At 31.3% G+C, this 20,186-nt stretch overlaps 1 protein-coding gene across 9 annotated transcripts in view; it reads left to right on the top strand.

Moving 5' to 3' along the window:
- Positions 1-20,186, top strand: part of Cep170 (centrosomal protein 170) — a 127,824-nt gene that overhangs the window by 40,817 nt on the left and 66,821 nt on the right. For all 9 annotated transcript variants that reach the window (XM_071599980.1, XM_071599975.1, XM_071599974.1 and 6 more), the window contains exons 3-7: positions 1,871-1,960; positions 8,240-8,321; positions 18,815-18,870; positions 18,961-19,126; positions 20,025-20,159. In XM_071599980.1, the coding sequence (XP_071456081.1) occupies positions 1,871-1,960; positions 8,240-8,321; positions 18,815-18,870; positions 18,961-19,126; positions 20,025-20,159 (529 nt within the window). The remainder of the gene's footprint in view (positions 1-1,870; positions 1,961-8,239; positions 8,322-18,814; positions 18,871-18,960; positions 19,127-20,024; positions 20,160-20,186) is intronic.

Genomic DNA, 20,186 nt, shown 5'->3' with positions numbered 1-20,186 from the left:
AAGGGAGAGAGAAGGGAAAATGCATGGAAACGGAAGGAGACCCTCAGAGTTATACAAAATTTTGCCTTTCTTTAAATTGGCTATTTTAAGAGTTACACAGGTGAATTCATAAGACTACTCTTGAAAAAATTGCCACTTTATTTATTAAATAAATAAACAAGATTTTCTCCCCTTGATCCTATGTAATATCTTCCTTTCTTCCGAACACCCAGAGTTGGAAAGATGGCTCAATTCAGTGGCCTCTGTTGTTCTCTTATGTTTTATGTCTTTTCTATTATTGTAGGGGTTTGTTTATTTACTGCCATAATAAGAAATGGTAGAGCAGAGTGTAGAATTCCAGTTTTTAAGCTATTAATTCCTTAACCTTTAAGTTTTCTTACTAGTTGTTGTTTCCAGCTGTGAGTTCTGCTCCTGGAAAGCTATTTTTTCTCTGTATTTGCTTGTCTATCTAATGGTAGTTTGCCCTCTGATGAAACTAAGGTGATTTTTTGTTTATTTTTGTTTGAGATGGGGATCTTGCTCTATTGTACAAGGAGGTCCTGAACTCATGAGCTCAAGTTATCCTTCCACCTCAGCCTCCTCACTAGCTGGAACTAGAGACATGTGCCACTACTTCAGATTCTAAGATATTTTTCCCCCCCTATTCCAGGAATTTAACGCAAGGTGCTTAACTACTTAGCCACAGCCACAGCCCTTTTTTAAAATTTTTATTTTATCTATCTATCTATCTATCTATCTATCAATCAATCTTTGTTGCAGGTTCTCACTAAGTGGCCTAGGACCTAAGTTGCTAAGGCTGGCTTTGAACTTGCAGTCCTCTTGCCTCAGCGTCCTAGGTCATTGGGATTACAGGTGTGCGACATTGTGCCTGATTTAGGATTAATTTTGATTTTTACTTTGTTCAACATTTTTCTTTCTGTTAGGTTTGAAAGGATGGCTTCCAAGTTCTTCACATATTAGGCTAGAAACTGGAAGTCATATCTCTTCCCCAGTTTTGATAGCACTTTTGCTTTTATATGCAAAGTTTTGTGCAGTTGCTCTGTAATGGTTATTGAGTTCAGATTCATCAGTTCTCTGACTCTTCCTGTGCCTTTACTGATAAATTCTTTCTTTCAGTAACAGTTTTCACAGGCTCTTAGTACATTGTTCAGATACTTCCATCTGTAGACAACTCACTAAGCTGTGGTGTGTGTATGTGTGTATATCTTAAAGGACGCTTCAAAGCCACTTTCAAAAAACATAGTTTGTCATTGCAATTTCTCTCATTTTTAGTTTTTTTTTTTTTTTTTTTTTTTACTCTTAGAGCTCACCCATGAACCAGTTTTAGAATCTCATTTTAAGTGATAATAATTTTATTCAGAAAATTATCCCTTTATGTTCCCTTTTCTTTAAATTCCTTATGTAATTTATAATTTTTAGTATTGAGTAAAAATTATTTTTTAATTTTTTAATTTATATATGACAGCGGAATGCATTACAATTCTTATTACACATAGAGAGTATAATTTTTTTAAAGAGTAAACTTTTTAGCAGTAAGATACATAAAAAAACACTAATTCACATGATTTCCTTATAGCATTTTTAAATTATAAAAGGATTGTAATTTGATATATCCAACAAAGTCAGCTGATTTATTTTTTTGAAAATTATAACATAATTGTAGAAAGAATATTTTAAAAATTTGGCTATTTTTGTCTTCAGGGAGTGATGGTAAATTTGTGTTGTATAATAACACTTAAACCACTTTACTTCAGTATTTTCCTATTTTACCTATTATACTATTAACGTTAGATACTAGCCAAACATCTTTTGTTTGGTATTTATTCTAGTATTTTGTTGTATTTATTAACTTAAGAAAAATTCCTTTCAGTCTCGAAGTGTGGATAAGCAACATGCTGTAATCAATTATGATGCCTCTACAGATGAGCATTTGGTGAAAGATTTAGGCAGCCTAAATGGGGTAAGTTCACAGGTTTATATTTGGTCTTGTTTGAATATTCATTTAATATTATATGAAGACAAATTGGATTGCATTTCCTATTTGTATTAAATTTTCTTTTTCTTTAGTTTGAATTTAACTTGTAAATACTTGCTAGACATATCACATTTTGGGAGCCATGTAACAGAGTATGAAATTAGCACATGTTCACAAGAAACTAATAGATACAGGAATTAAGACAGTTAAAGACTTCATTAGGAAGATGAGGACTAAGCTTTATCTTACTATATATGGCTGCAAAAAATGGTGGGAAAACATTATAAAGTCATGGCAGTAAGAATGCAGAAAATACTCTAAGGGGTCATAGAAATATGGGCTCACTTTATTTTTATTTTTCATTTTTTTAAGTTGTAGATGGACATACTATCTTTATTTTATTTATTTATTTTTATGTCATGCTGAGGATCAAACTCAATACCTCACACATGTCAGGCACTTTATCACTGAGCCACAATCCCAGTCCTGTCGGCTCCTTTTTTAGAAAATAAAGATGGAAAGTGGTTTGGGGCCAGATAGTGTAGGACCTTTTATATTTATACTAAGGTCAAAAACAAAGTAAAACACAACATTTACCTTAACAAGTATAGAATATTAACTAAGCACCGTTGTTTTCTTCTTGCTTTTTTGGCTTTATACTTTAAGATACTTTTGTGTTACTGCAATTAATTTTTTCTCATTTCTTCATTTGATCTTTCTTCATTTAGCAGAATATAAATAGCCGTAGAATATAAGAGGATGTTGAAGTATTGAATTATTTTAATTTTTTATGCATTTGCTAACATAAGCAGATATAATATTGTTCATATCTGTGTTTTTGAAATTCCTTTTTGTATTTGTGATGCTGGGGATTGAACACAGGGTTTGGGGCATGCTGGGCAAGTACTCCACCACTGAACTGCATCCCTAGCCCCTTGAAATTCTTAAAATAAATTTAACAGAAATTAAATCTCAACTACTTCAAGCTGTTACTGCTTTTCAAAATATGTATTGAACTTCATATGAATAAACATGCAAACATTTGGCAAATTAGGTAAAATATTTTTTCCTGGTCTTAAATTGGTCTGCTATTAATGGATTTTTCTGTTTGTTCTTTGAGACAAATTTTTTTATAAGCATGTTCTGTTGGTTTATTCAAGCCTTTGATATTTCATCATAGCACATAGAATTAAATCAGCATTCTTCAAGTTTGGACTGAAGTTGTTCACTTTTGGCATTAGCCACTTTTCCATATATGTGGCCCCACACTTTCCCTTGCCATACCTCTTTTCTTCCTATAATTCTTTCATTCTTCAAATAATTTTCCAAATATATTGTTAGATTTTCTTCAACTAAGTAGTTTGCCTGTGTTGCCATTTATAAAAGTTTCACTTATTTTTAGAAGAAAATCAAATTCTACTCTTCCAGAAAGGATCAAAGAGAAGTCTCTTGTATTTATGAATATTAACTTCTGATGTTGTTGACATGCTTAAAGTTTAAAGTAGAGATGGGCAAAGAAGGTAGACACTGTTAAACTATGAGGCATGTAAGTTACCAAGTTTAATTCCCAGCTATTTGTTAAAATATCTTTTTTCCTTCTATGTACCCATAAAATTTTGTTTTAATCTGTTATTTTGAGTGTTTCATCAGCCTGGTATTAAATCTGCTTTTATATCTCTGTTTCTATGTTTAATTATGAGCTCCTAAATAGTTCATGTGCCTTTGCTTCTGTAATTACAACCACAGTGCCTAGCATAGGCATGGCATGTGAACTTAGTCAATGTTTTATAAATGGAATTGAATTAATTTTGTATCCAAAGGACTTTGGGATGGGAATTTATCTTGCCTCGCATGTGTGAAGCCCGGGTTTGGTACCTAGCATGCACTCCCACCCCCCAAAAAAGTGGCACAAAATTATAATCTACATTTATATATGGAATATTTTAATATTTTATCAGTGTTATAAATTCTTTTGTATATATATTTTAGATGTAGATGGACATAATACTTTTATATTATTTATGTATTTTTATGTGGTGCTAAGGATTGAACCCAGTGCCTCACAAATGCTAGGCAAGTGCTCTACCACTGAGCAACAACCCCAGCCCTCAGTGTTATAAATTCTGTATTTAAGCCTAGAAAGTTTCATCTTGACTACAAGGCTGTTCCTATGTGTCTTTACATTATTATTTTGTGAAATAATGTAGTAGAATTATATTGGTGGTTTTTAGTCTTTAAAAATATTGTGATCAAATGTGAAAATTATTTAGTGTTGGGTTTGTTTAAAAATCAGATGAAATATGAACTTCTAGGCTATCATTTCTGTAATTTGATTATACTCAAAAATTTTGTGAAAGATAATCACCTATAGAGAGCAAGTTTTGTGTTTTAAACTTGGAATTAGGACTTAGATTTAATCTCATGTGTAATTTATTAGTTGTATCACTTGGAACAAAGCATGTAATCTCTTCAATATTCGGCTTCTTCATGTAAATTGGTATTGTCTCCTAAAGTGTGTGAAAACATAGAGTTGAAGTTTATGAAAAGTGAAGGTGTAATACAAAATTTGTTTTAGCTCCAAAATAGTGAAATGATAATTCCTGCTGTGTAGTATTGTTACAAGAATTAAATGTGATAGTGCAATGTGAGTGTGCGCTTATTATAGAACCTTAAAGCATTGTACAAATGATAAATTTACTCTTACCTAATTAACAGCTGAAAACATGCCACAAAGGACATGGTAGACAAATAATGTCAGAGTTCTATGAACTACTAGCTATCATTTATTTTATTCATAAAGCATATAGACTATGTAATCTACATATTGTTCACTCTTAATGTTTGTGTAATTCTAGAATTTTGAGCACCAAGTTAGAAATAGTAATTTCAGGAGTTGGGGGGCATGCTAAGTGGTTATAGCCCAGTTTTAATTTTTATTAGTGATGTAATCTTGGACAAACTATTTAATTTCTCTTTTCCTTAGTTATTAAAAAAAATAGAAGCAATGAAATGGTACTTCACAGTTTGTTGTAAAGAGATAAATAAGTTAATTTCAAAACTTTGTTAGAACATAAATAGAAAATATTTAGTATATAAAGTTATTGCTATTATTGTTTTAGAAAGCTACTAAGACAAGTTTGGCACCATGTAGCCTATGTATTTTTCAATGAACACACTGTTGTATTTTAAAATGAAGCACTTACCAACCAAACTCAAAAATGTTCACTTCCACTTCTACTCCCTTTTACTCTATTCTCCATGCTACTTCCAAGGGACTAAATTTATATTTTGTTATTTCCACATTTCACTAAAAATGTAGTTATAATAAGTGAGAGGAAGCTGAAACTGGTTCTGTTGCTAATGTTTTAATAGATCATTTTTCTGCAAATTCAATGCGGCCTCTCTTTCCGTAGGAACCCTTGTTTGTGTTCGGTTCTTCCTACCTTCTCCTTGTACTGGACCATTCACCCCTTTGTTAAATGTCATGGTTTCTGCCAGATCTATCCTGTCCATTCCAGTCCTGGCTTTTGTTACTCTTTTCTCCCTCTCCCCCAAATGTCACATTAGGCCAATGTGATACAAAGTGGAGAATGGTCACACTAGAAGGTATAGAAGGTTAGGGAAGAAGATAAAGCTGTCCTAGTGATTGAGGTGTAGATTGTGCTTCTGGCCACTATATTCAGTTTCCCATAATATTAATATAGTATATGATGGTGTGATTAAATGATGTTGGCACAGAAACAAAACTTATTTTTTTCCATGTGAAATTTATTAATATGCTTCATATTTGATATACTAAAATGATTTTTCCCCTCTTGTCTTTGAAAATTTCTCTTTTGTAATGTTAGACTTTTAGGAGATAATTTTCTCCCAGATGTTTTCACTTGCATTTTTGTGAGCTGAACCTTTGTGTCTGGCTTGTTTCCTAAGTCTTTTTAGACCTTAAGGAGTATTTCTAGCATAAGTGACAGCATGTTAAAATTGTGTTTCATGATGCCTGAAAATCACCTAGTACATATGTTAAACACATTGTAGGTGCTTTATATTTAAGAGAGTTGAGCAGTCTTAAACTTTAGAAGGGTCATCTTATGCCTTTTGAGTGAACATGGTGTTTTATGTTATTAGATGCTGTCATTAATAAAATTGGCTCAAAACTGTTACATTCTTTTACACAGTGTAGCTAGTTGTTTATTTCCTGCATACCAAATATCAGTAAATTAATATTTTCATTAATATTTTATTTGTTTTCTTCATCTCTCACAGCTTTTCTAGTTTATAATTATACCTTATTTTAGTAAACTCCAAATGTGAGTTTTAAAACACTCTGAAATGTTTATTTTGGAATGAGCCTAAAATTAGAGTTTATAAATCCAAGAAGCCTTTGAATTTTCTTTGTGTTACCATTTTAACTTTTCTATATATAATATTGGAAGCTTCTGATTTGAAATTATTTAGAAATCATGCTAATGTGTGATTGAGTCTTAGTGGTATTCACTTGTTATCTGATTGGAATTAAAATTGCTATCTTTTCTAATTTCTTGATAGGTATAAAATTGTTATTTTATAACATGTTACAAAGAGCTAATTATACACAGACATTTGAGAATATGACCATAGTAACATTACATAACACTCTTATGTACTTTCCTATGCATCATTCAAGGCCCTTCTAAGCTTATTCACTATGGAGGGAACCTTTCAAAAAAGCTATATTGGCCATCTCGAATAAAGTGGAATGGGAAAAAAAAAAAAGAATCAAAAAGGAAAGAATATAGTAACTTTAAGTTTCAATTTACTAAAGAAATTTGTCAAGTATTTATATAATATCTTCATTCTGGGCAATGAAGTATAACATTTGTTCTGTGCTCTATATAATTCTAGTAACTTCTAGGTCTTCAACTCCAGTGATGCCAGGAAAAGTAATCATCACTTTTTATTATCAATGTCCAGTGGATTATTTTTATTTTATTTATATATATATTCAAGTCTTTTTACAAATAATTTACAAATATAAGAAAAGGATAGTAAGAACAACTTGAAATTTCAATAAATAATTTGGCACAACAAACTCAAATTTGTATTCCATATGCTCCAGGGTTTTAATTGTACATAATAGACAAAATGGTTAATGTTCTTTGAATGCAGATGACTGCTCATCAGCTTGTCATATATTCACCTGAAATGTTTCTATTTTAAAAATGTTGAATCCAGATGTCAAGTACATTTCTGATTGGTTCTAGCTTATTATTTCAATTGTTTTTGCTCTTGCATGGTCAAACGGTGTATTTTAAACTTTAACACCTTATAATTTTGACAGGATGGCCATTTTCTTCTATAATACTAAAACATTGATTAGTAGATCAATCCACTAGTTTTATTTCTGTATCATCTTTTTCCTTCTAGTCATCTTTGTATAGATACTTATATTGAGCATATGTCCATTTACAAACGCTATTAAATTAGCATTGGAACCAAAGTGGGGGAAAAGAATAACATATAGGAAGAATATGGTTAAAATTTCTTTTAAAATTCAAATTGGTTCAGGTTATTGCTGGAAAATACTGCATGATTCTTCTTATTGAATGACTGTGTAAGAAATGCCTTATTTTCTTTTTGTCCTTGGAAACATTATTTTCTGTTACTCTTTGTCCATTATTTTGGTTATTTTTATTATTGTTAGAAGTAATTGAGAAAACATAAAATAATTACCATGGTCATGAAATATCAATATTTTAACATATGGGAAAGATCATTCACTAAGATCCCAGGATACATCTTAGATTCATAAAAGAATCTAAAGAACCCATGTAACAATTGTAAAATAGGAGTTTATTCAGTTATTTTTAAAAGAGTAAATTTTCTTTTTGCTTTTTGGAATAATTTTAAGAGTAAAAGAACCGAAAGGTCAGTCCTCACAAATTCTTTTTCAAAACAACCAAAATTAGGGACATAAGCCCTGATGATATATTTCACCCTTTACATTTTGCCAGCTGAATATTAAGAATTTTTCTTGGCATTATCATTAGAAATGATTCTAAGTGCCTAAATTCATCTTGGCAGCACCAGGTTCTTTGTTATCAGAAATAATGAAAAAGGGCTTAGTATGAAATACTTTTATCATGCTGCGGAATACATGGCATACCTTAATGATACAGAAGCTGTCAGCCACCAAATAGTATGTACTTTTTCAGTATCAGGTTTTCTGGAATATGAGAAATAATACTTGATATGTAACCTAACATCTTCTTTCTCTTTTTCTTGCAGACTTTTGTGAATGATATAAGGATTCCAGAACAGAGTTATATTACCCTGAAACTTGAAGATAAGCTGAGATTTGGATATGATATCCTTATGTGATTTTGTGCATTTATCCAATTTATTAAAAAATATTTACTCTGGTATAAATTAACATTTCTGAGACATAGAAATTCACAATATAGATATGCTAGAAATCTATTTATTCAATGACTTCCTATACTAAAATACTAGATGTTTTAAAAATATATTTTTTTAGTTATTATTTTTGTTTCTAAAATATCCTGGAAAAGTTGATGAACTCATCTTCCCAGTTTATATAGTTTCACTAGCAGTCTCCCTGCATTGTTATTGCACATGTTATTTGTATATCAAAGAATTTAACTGTGGAGAGAACAGGTGTAAGGGGAATGTTTACTTTTTGTACAGCCCAGGAGTTCCTTTCAGGTGGATGACAATGGCACAAATGAACTTCCTGGGAGGAATAAGAATAAGAATTTAAAATTCTTTTGTTTAAAAAATTAGAGTCTAATAACTGAACAGGGACACTACTACATTACACTACATAGGATAGCTTAAAGAATCCCTGGAGAAGAAACATGATTGAAGAAGATAACATTTCTGTTCATCAAGACACAAAATTTTATATAAAGGACTTTCTTATATTTAATTAAAATACAGATACTCCACATTATGCTGAATTATTTTTAAGTTTTAGTGTTTTGAATTTTGACTTTTATCTGGACTTTGATACTAAAGAATATATTAAACAGTGGCAATCTGGATGGACTTTTATCACTTTAGCAGAGAAATTGTAATCTCAACTAGAATTGATGCTGAAAGTTAATGTACTACTAACACTATAAAAATCTGTAGTACCATTTAAAATTTATGAAAAATAAAATTTAAAAGCTTTAAATTTTAAAATTCTTATTTAGGGCTGGGGATGTGGCTCAAGTGGTAGCGCGCTCGCCTGGCATGCGTGTGGCCTGGGTTCAATCCTCAGCTCCACATATAAACAATGATGTTGTGTCCGCCAAAAACTAAAAAATAAATATTAAAAAAAATTCTCTCTCTTTCCTTCTCTCCTCTATCTTTAAAAAATAAAAATAAAAAAAAATAAAATTCTTATTTAAAATAAGAAAATGTTTTATAGCTTGTCTTAATGTTTACACTTGAAGAGCTAAAGGACTATATGAAAAGTCAAACCATTAAATATGAATGCATATTTGTTGTATATTTTAAATCTTTAAATTATCACACAAATGATTAAGTATTAGCATTAAAACCTTGGCGAGTGAGTCATTTTCCACCAGCATGTTTTCAAAAAATATATGCAAGTATAGTTTGTATTTACGTATCTCTGATTCTGTTAATATCAGTTGTTTTAAAACATGAGAAAATACTAAAGGGCTCAAATTTTAATAAACACTATGAAGTTAACTTAGAATTTTAAATCAAGAAAAAACTATTAAGCTAGACATGGTGTCACATGCCTGTAGTATTAACTATTAATAAATAACCCTGACTTTACAAATTGTACAGTATTTTCTTAATAGCAAACTAACTTTTTTTTTTTTCTTAAAGGAGAATTGAACCATGGTAGTAAATGTGAAGGTAGTGAGAAAATGGTAGTATTTTGTGTGTATTTTAAAGATGGAGCCAGTACCATATCCTGATTAGGTTGGATGGAGAGTGAGCAAAAGAGTTGGGGGGGTGGGGGTTCAAGATTTTGGCCTAAGCAGTAGAAAAATGAATTTATTATTAACTGTGGAATTCTGTGTAGAACAGTTTTATGGGAAAAAAATGAGAAAAATCATCTCAAAAATCAGTTTTAGATTTAATTGAGGTTATTATTTTTCTGTTTTCTATTTGTAATTCTGCTAATTCCTTTTTTGGGTGGAAGCTGAGAACTTTTTTTCTGGTACTATTGTTTAGTGCTATAAATTTTCCGCTAAATACTGCTTTTATATTCTGAATACTCTCTAATTTCCTTTTTCATTTCTTCTTTGAACCTGGCTATAGATATGTATGTTATTTCATTTTCAAATATTTAAGGAGTTTCTCAAAGTTCTTTTTATTATTGATTCATAATTTAATTTTGTTGTGGTTAGTGAACATACTTGATATGCCTCAAATCCTTTTGAGTTTATTCAGACTTGTTCTGTGGCCTAGATTTGATCTGTACTGGTAAATGTTCCGTATGTACTTGAAAAGAATATGCATTCTACTCTTTTTGAGTTGGAAGCTCTATAAATGTTCATTAGCCAAGTTGACTTGGTAGTGTTAAAGTTTTTTATATTTTAATTATTTGTTTTGTTTTCTATAAATTATAAAGGAAAAGGTGTTGAAATCTCAGGTTTGGCTGGGTGTGGTGGCACATGCCTGTAATCCCAGTGGCTCAGGAGGCTGAGGTTGGAGGATGGCAAATTCAAAGTCAGCCTTGGCACTTTAGTGAGACTCTGTCTCAAAATAAAATATTTTTGGGCTGGGGATGTGGCTCAAGCGGTAGTGCGCTCGCCTGGCATGCGTGCGGCCCGGGTTTGATCCTCAGCACCACATACAAACAAAGATGTTGTGTCCACCAAGAACTAAAAAATAAATATTAAAAAATTCTCTCTCTCTCTCTCTCTCTCTCTCTCTCTCTCTCTCTCTCTTTCTCTCTCTCTCACACACACACTCTTTCTTTAAAAAATAAAATAAAATATTTTAAAAAGTGAGGGTTGTTGCTGAGGATGTGTTTAAGCACCCCTGAATTCAACCCTTGATACCAAAAAGATTTGTCTTTTCCTCCTTGCAGAAGTTTTGCTTTGTATAATTTGAAGCTCTGTTTTTAGATGTATAAACATTTAGGATTATTGTTTCCTCTTGATAAATTCATCTCCTTTTATCATTGTGAAATGACCTGCCCTAATCATGATAATATTCTTTGATCTGAAATATGGCTTGCCTTAATTTTGATATAATTGTTCCTGCTTTCTTTTGATTAGTGTAATGTGTGTTTTTCTATTCTTTTACTACTAATCTGTTTTCACATTTACAGCAGACAGCATATAGTTGTTATTTTTTAGCCAATATAACTTCTTTCTTGGCAATCTAGATCATTCACATTTAATGTGATAATTGATATGGTTAGATTTAAATCTATCATATTGATATTCATGTTCTGTTTGTTCTGTTAGTTTTATGTACTCTTTCTCTATTTTTAATTTCTTTTAGATTATTTATTTTTATGATTCAGTTTTACTCCTTTAATAACTTATTGGCTTTTATCATCCCCCATTAAAGTTATTTTAGTGGTAGCTTATATTTATATCTTTAATTTGGAGTTACATCTTCAGTTGAATACTATTTCACATAATGTACAAGAAAATTGCAGTATTATACATTTTCATGTCTTTTGTCCTGATTTTTGTGCTGTGCTTATGTATCTTATATATGTCACAAAAATGTTACATTGTTGTTAGTAAAAAGTCAATTGTCTTTTAAAGAGATTTAAATAATTTGAAAATTACCTGTTGTTAAACTCACTGTACCTCATATCTTACACCTGTGAAACTGCCATTTCTTGTGTTCTTTATTTCTTTGTATAGCTTTATGTTTTCATTTGGAATCATCTCTTTCAGCTTTTCTTCCTTCATCATTTCTCTGCTAGTGATGTGTTCTTTTACCTTTTATATATTTAGATAAGTATTTTATCTTATTATTGAAAGTTATTATTGCTGGGTATAGAATTCTACATTGACAGCCAGGGTTGTAGCTCAGTGGTAGAGTGCTTGCTTAGCACATATGAGGCATTGGGTTTAATCCCCGGCACCACATAAAAATAAACAAATAAAATAAAGGTATTGTGTCTACCTACAACTAAAAAAATATTCTTTAAAAAAGAATTCTAGATTGACATTTCTTTTAGTACACTTAAGATTTTGCTTCACTGAATTTTTACTTTCATTGTTTTCCTTCATTCCTGGTTTTGAGCTATTTGATTTTGATGTTCCCTTGTGTAGTTTTCTTCATGTGTTTTGTGTGTGGGGTTTGTTGAGATCCTTGGATCTTTGAGATTATAGTTTTAGTAAAATTTAGAAAATTTTTCTCCATTATTTTTTCAGTTTATTGTTTTTTCTGTCTTCCACACTTTCCCTCAAGGACCCCAGTTAAATGTATATTTAAATTATATATTAAATATATACTTGCCATCTTCCCCTACTCACTAATACTCTGTTTATTTTTTAAAGCTGTATTTCTCCTCTGTGTTTTGATTTGGATTGTTATTATTCTGGGTCTTTAAGTTCACTATTCTTTACTTTGGCAACATCTAATTTACCATTAACCCATATATTTCATCTCAAATGATGTAGTTTTAGCTCTAAAAGTTCAATTAGGAAATTTTGTTGTTGTTGAAATTTGAAAAATTTGAAATTTGAAAATCTGTTAATATAATCTATAATTATGTTTATTATGAACTTAAATAGCTTTTAATAAAAGTTATAATTTTTTAATTTTTTTAACACATAAATGACAGTGGAATGCATTATAATTTTTATTACATGTATATAGCACAATTTTTGTATCTCTGGTTGTATATAAAGTATGTTGACACCACTTCGTGTCTTCATACATGTACTTTGGATAATGATGTCTATCTATCACATTCCACCATCCTTGCTAATCCCCTGCGCCCTCCTTTCCCTCCCACACCTCTGCCCTATCTAGAATTCATCTATTCCTCCCATGTTCCCCTTCCCTACCCTACTATGAGTCAGCCTCCTTATATCAGAGAAAACATTCAGCATTTTGTTTTTTGGGGATTGGCTAACTTCACTTAGCATTATCTTCTCCAGCGCAATCCATTTACCTACAAATGCCATGATTTTGTTCTCTTTTGAGTAATATTCCGTTGTGTATATATGCCACATTTTTAAAATTCATTCATCCACTGAAGGGCATCTAGGTTGGCTCCACAATTTAGCTATTGTGAATTGGGCTGCTATATACATTGATGTGGCTATTTCCCTGAAGTATGCTGTTTTAAAGTCTTTTGGGTATAGACCAAGGAGAGAGATAGCTGGGTCAAATGGTGGTTCCATTCCCAGATTTCCAAGGACTCTCCATACTGCTTTCCATATTGGCTTCACCAATTTGCAGTCCCACCAGCAGTGTATGAGTGCACCTTTTCCCCCACATTCTTTTTTTTTTTTTTTTAGAGAGAGAGAAGAGAGAATTTTAATATTTATTTTTCAGTTTTTGGCGGACACAACATCATTGTTTGTATGTAGTGCTGAGGATCGAACCTGGGCCACACGCATGCCAGGCGAGCGCACTACTGCTTGAGCCACATCCCCAGCCCTCTTCCACATCCTTGTCAACGCTTATTATTGTTTGTCTTCATAATAGCTGCCATTCTGACTGGAGTGAGATGATTAGTTTTGGTTTGCATTTTTCTGATTACTAGAGATGATGAACATTTTTTTCATATATTTGTTGATTGGATTGTACATCCTCTTTTGAGAAGTGAGGATTTTTTTTTAATCTTCCAATGGGTTTCTACTTACTTTTTAAACATGGATTGTGATTATAATAATTGTTTTTAACATTTTTGTTCATATTTGTATCAGTTTTAAGTTAATTGCAATTGATGTTTTTGAATGCATGATAATTTTTATTAGGTGGCTGACTTGTTAATTTCACCTTGTTGAGTGCTATATGCCTATTTTTGTATTCCTATAAATAGTTTTAAGCTCTGTTCTGTGACAAAAGTTACTTAGAAGTAGATTTATCACTTTGGGTCTTTTTTAAAGATTTGCTGGGCTTCTAAGATTAGTCTGGGCTACTTATTCCATATTACTGTGTCAAGACCTTTCTATATAGTTTATATACCGCAGAAGTCAACTGTTGACCAAAATCTGGCCCTCAGCCTGTTTTATGGGAACACATCCATGTCCCCTAATTTACATATTTGTATAGCTGCTTTACCACAGCACAATTGAATAGTTATAACAGAGATATTTTCTTGCCATAGCCCTAGGTAGATTCCTCATAAACTGATCAGTATTAAATTGAGTACTTGAGTGAAACTCTCTGAAGGTCTGTGGAATTCTTTCTGTATGCAGCTTCTCTTAAGTAGTTAACCCTTCAGCTTCATTTCCTCTACTACTCAGGGGGTCTGCTCCTCTCTGCCTGGCTTACTACTTCTTGCAGTGTGACCTTGAAACTCTCTGGATGTTTTGTTAGTGCAGTTAATGGGCTCACTTTTGATTTGTTTACCTTTCTCTCATGGATCATTGTCCTGTAATCTGATGTCGGCTGTCTATTAAACCATATATTTTGTCAATTTTTGTTAGTTTTAGGTAGGAGAGTAAGTCTGGTTCCTTTTACTTCATTTTCTCCAAAAGTAGAAGTCTGAGAGGTTGATTCTGGACATGTTGTACATACCAGTTGAATCCAGGGGAGAAGTGCAGGTTAACAAAAATTTGGAAATTTTATTTTATGAATAACACTTAAAACCTTGAGACTGAATGCAGTCATTGAGGATGAATATAAATTAGTAAGAGGTCCAAGGACTTGAACCTGATACATCCAATATTAAGAGGTAGGTGAGATGAGTAACCAAAAATAAAACAAAACATATGAAAAAGGTAAAAAGGAATTACTTCTAAATGAGGAGAAAATCAGAGTATGGTATGGTTTACACATTTGGTTGAAATTATTTAAACATTGGTTACAAATGTTAAATTGCAAGATCCTTCCCTAGCATTATCCCCATCATATAAGTCATTAAATTTTCTTTTAAATTGGGAATCATATATTTTTCCAACGAAGTTTTTCATTGCTGTATAACAGCCCACAAAATGATTAGGTTAATCATGCTAGAAACATGGAAATAATAAAATGAAAACATTGTTAAAGCATTACATGTAGCACTATTTGAGCAATTCAGATAATAGATGCTAAAATGATCATAATTAAATATTAGAATTTTTCATTCAAAGATGTTAAGATTTTTCCTGATTTATATGGTTGATAATCCACAATAGATTAGGAACACACTTTATAAATTTCAAAAATAACATTTATCAAAGCTTAAAAAAACAAAATTTAAGAAATTTAAAGAGCTATTGGATAAAAGAATAAAGTGATAGAAGAAAAGTTAAAAATAGGCCTTTGAAAACTATGTTCCTGTAGAACAGGGTCTTCTACAAGTTGGAAAGATGTTTATGTGCAAAAATAAAAATTTTTTTTCTGAAAGTATGACAAAATTAAAGAAAAAGGTAAATATTTCCCTTCAGAAGTTTTCTGCCATTAGTGCTTTATAAACCTTTAGCATCTCCTGGGATCAGACTTGTTGAGTGTAGCATCTAATTTGACTTAATTGTATATTTCCTTATCAGTTACAGGTAAATAATAGAAATTTCCAACATTTCTAATGAGAAGATCCAAAAAGAAAAGGTTTTTGGACAACTTTTAATGAGACATTTTAAAGTTTTCCTTCTTATATTTTTAATATTTTAAATTTACATATACATAATATATCACTTTATAAAAATACATATTTCCATTCTTATATAATTTTATTCGAGTATTCTTATTTATCTGACAACAGTGTCTTCAACTTATGAGAATCACATTTTTAGTGAGAGTTTTCCAGAAAAGATTATATTTATATTTATGTAAATTATGAAATTTACATAATTATATTTTGAAATTTACTGAAAATCTGCTCTCTATCAATAAGGGTTCATTATGTAATATTAGGAAAATTAAATTAATATTTGTTCCCTATTTATTCTAAGTGGTTTACACCTCCCTAATGGAACAGCCTAATGACTGAAATGGTTTTGAAAGATGTGTTCACAATGATATCTGACATTCCATGTTTTAAGGACATATCCCTAGGAATGACTAAAACTGTTAAAAAATTTCTCTGGTTTTAGTTTTGTCATTAAAGTAAAAGGAAAATATCTTAAGAGAAACTTACAAGTATGCAGATGAATTTCCGTGATCCTACTGTTGTTTAAACATTTATTAAATAAATTGATCATGGATTGATTTAGAATAGGAATCATAATCTTACATAAAAAACTGGAGAAATCTATAAAAATTATGATTTGGAATAAATTTTTTTATAGGCCTTTAAATTTTTTGATATCACAAGTAATTTAAAAAAAATTTTTTCCTCAGTTTGTCATTTTCCCCGATTAACAAGTTAAAAAACAACTGTCTTCCAGTAGTTGGGGAGTCTGAGGCAGGAGGATCGCAAGTTCAAAGTCAGCCTGTGCAAAAGTGAGGTGCTAAGCAACTCAGTGAGACCCTGTCTCTAAATAAAATACAAAATAGGGCTTGGGATGTGGCTCAGTGGTTGAGTGCTCTTGAGTTCAGTGCCTGGTACCCAAACAAACAAACAAATAAAACAAACACAAAAACAACTTTCTTAGGTTTGCATCAGTAAGAAGATGGTAGTTTGGGAGATAAAAACTGGAGCTAGAGCAGTCTCAAAAGTAGTTTACCACAGTTCTCAGGTGAATTCATGATGTAAACTAGAGGATTCTTTGAGATCATCTTCATTTTCACACAGGAACCTTTTTTGGAAGGAAAGTATTTGCACTTAAGGATAGCCCTTTAATTTTTTCCATGCCTGAAAAATGTTTCTAATCTCCAAGCCTAAGGGATTCCCTGGGGGAAAACTATCAAGCACTTACAGGAAGTAAACCTAAAATACCAGAAAGTCCTGATAATAAGCTAAATCCATTGAATAAATAGAAATGACTGTCAATTTTTTTAAAATATTATTTTTCCATTGAAAAAATAGGAATGCTATGAATATTCTTCAGCTGCTCATGAATTTTTTGAGGTTAAAACACAGTTACTAAACTTTTTTTTTAATAAAAATACTTAGTTAAAAGATATATATTTCCATATGCATCAGCTTAGGTACCTGACAGAAAGGAAAAAAAAAATTATTTCAAAGCTCTAAGAAGAAATATAAAATGAAAGGAAATCCTGGACTAGATTCTGTTTAAGAAAGATTAACAAAATTAAGCAGGATATTTTCCAAAGCTCCACAAAATTCTAAAAATTTCAGAATTTTCACTTTATATGTTAAAATGTATACAGCTTCCATTATGCTTGGGAAGTCTTTTCCCCCCAAGTAGTCAATAGTAATTCCTTCCTTGGAGTGATTGTTGAGTGCATTGAATTGATAAAAAAGAATAGAATTTAGTATATGATATAAAGGTTCTTTCATTACAGGGTTAAGTAATGTTGGGAAATGTGACCTCTACTCTTTAGTGAATAGATCTTTTTAATATACAGAAGCATTGTTCTTTTGGCACCATAATGAAAGCATTCATTATCCCTAGCACTTGGGTTTAATTTGTATACAATCAGTTGTTTGATAATGTAATATGATCCTGATGCAATACTGGAGCAAAGAGGTAGTTGTGGTTGCTCTATGATCCCTCATTATAGCACTTATTTTGCATTTGCAAAGTGAACTTCATTTTTATTATGCTTATCAAAGAGTAATCAAATTACTTTAGGATTTGCTGTTGGGTAATCACTGTGAGACATTTTTGCATTTTTGGGTGTCTTGCTGTCAATATAATTTGATCCAGGTGCTTTTTTCTTCATTGTAATCATGTCATATTGTTTGTGAAAATTAAAAATGTCTTTGTGCTCTGATTAATAATACCCTTATTTTCTTCTTGAAGTCTAGTACTGCCTAATGTAAGAAGTACTTGCTGAATTTTAAGATTTTTAGTATTTAAAAATGAAAAATTTGTTCTGGGGCTGCAGCTCAGTGGCAGAGCACTTGCCTAGCACTGGTTCGATCCTCAGCAGCACCACATAAAAATAAATAAAGAAAATTAAAAGTATTCTGTCCATCTACAACAACAAAAAAATTTTTTAATTGCTTTTATTTTTTAAATACATGATGGTGGAATGCATCACAATTATTACTACACACGTAGAACACAATTTTTTTAATCTCTATAGATAAAGTATGTTCACCCTAATTCATGTCTTCATACATGTACTTTGGATAATGATGTCCATCACATTCCACTATCATTGCTCACCCCCTGCCCACTCCCTTTTCCTGCCACCCCTCTGCACTATCTAGAGTTTTCCTCCCATGCTCCCTCTCCCTATCCCACTATGAACTAGTCACCTTATATCAGAGAAAACATTTGGCATTTGGTTTTTTGGGATTGGCTAATTTCACTTGGTATTAATGTCATGATTTTATTCTCTTTTATTATATATGCCACATTTTTTTTAATCCATTTATCCACTGAAGGGCATCTAGGTTGGCTCCAGTTTAGCTGTTGTGAATTGTGCTGCTTTAAACATTGATGTGGCTGTGTCCCTGTAGTATGCTGTTTTTAAGTAAGAACAACAACAAAAATTTTTTAAATGAAAATTTTATAATTGTAAATGTATTTTAACATTTAATGTTAAGGAAAATTCTGTAATTCTTCTGTAATAAGTCTTGAAATAGGACAGTTTCTAATTACATTTGATGGCCATTTTAAGCTTGATTACCAGAATTTTGAAGTCCTTTTTTTCCTTAGCCCCGTTTACATACAAATCTTTTTACTGTAGTAAGAGGAGAAATGAGGGTCCCTGAAGAAGCCCTTAAGGTAAAAGTTTTTCCTTTTTTCAATCTTCCATTCACTAGTGTTGATTTTATTCATGGATGTTTCAGTTCCTTTTCTAAATGTATTTTATAGCATGAGAAGTTTACCATTCAGCTTCAGTTGTCCCAGAAATCTTCAGAATCATCAGAATTGTCAAAATCTGCAAGTGCTAAAATCACAGATTCAAAGGTGGCAGATGCACCTACAGAAGTGCAGCACAAGCCTACAGAAGCACTGAAAACTGAGGAAAAAGCCTCAGGTAAGCTAACCTCTTGAAAGTCCCATATTTATACTTGATTTTGAAGAAATTATATCCTTTGTTCTCAAAAGATTGGCCACTTGCTTATCAAAATAATTTATAATCATGATACTTTCAGAGTGCCTCATAATGCAGCCAATGCTGCATTTAATTGTAGTTTACAATAATATTTTTTATTTCATGTTTGTTTGCATTTTTCTGAATTATAACAACTGAAAGAGAAGAAAAAATGTTAATCCAATCCTCCATCATTATAATATTATTGTATAATTTACAGGTCAAAAAACTATGAAAATGCTTTGTGTAAATAATTTCATTTAAACAAACAATTTGAAATCGATGGACATTATATTTGTCCAAATAAGAAATATATTCTGCTAAAAACTAAATATAGTTACTATGCTATTCCCATTAGGCTTTAAAAAAATTAGAAAATGGCTACTCATGACAAAATTTACTCTAGTTTAATCTTTTGTATTTGGCATCAGTGACATTTCTGATGAGACTGGTTTTACTGTACCCTCTTTGGTTTTTGCCTACTTTCAACAAAACATCTTGTACTGGGACCATTTCTTGTCTAAATATGCAAGTCAAAAGCTATTTGTTTTAAGTGGTTCATTTATATACCAAAGAACTCAACACTTTAACAAAAAGCTGTTACGATATTGCTTAGATATATATCAGCCAGTATTAATGTTCACTTATTTAGTTGTGTCCAACATTCTGTAAGGTATTACACCAATAGTGTTGTTACTTGTCGGGTATTTTTCAACTATCTAGATTACATTTTGGATTTTTTTTTTCACTTGATTAATCAAGTAGACAATTCTAGCCTTCTGTGAAAGCATTTGTTGTTGTTTCATCTACTTTAGGCAGATTTTTTCCTACCTCTTTCCAGATATTTCTGCTATGCCCCGTGGTACTCCATTATATGGACAGCCGTCATGGTGGGGGGATGATGAAGTGGATGAAAAAATAGACTTCAAGTCAAATGGCAAAGCTGAAGAAAAAAATCATGAAACTGGAACATCAGGTAAAAATATCTCAATGACTATGACAT

This window comes from Marmota flaviventris, chromosome 12, assembly GCF_047511675.1.
Source record: "Marmota flaviventris isolate mMarFla1 chromosome 12, mMarFla1.hap1, whole genome shotgun sequence".
NCBI classification, from domain to species: domain Eukaryota; kingdom Metazoa; phylum Chordata; class Mammalia; order Rodentia; family Sciuridae; genus Marmota; species Marmota flaviventris.
The sequence above is the reverse complement of the archived record's forward strand: the minus strand, read 5'-3'. Positions and strand labels throughout refer to the sequence as shown.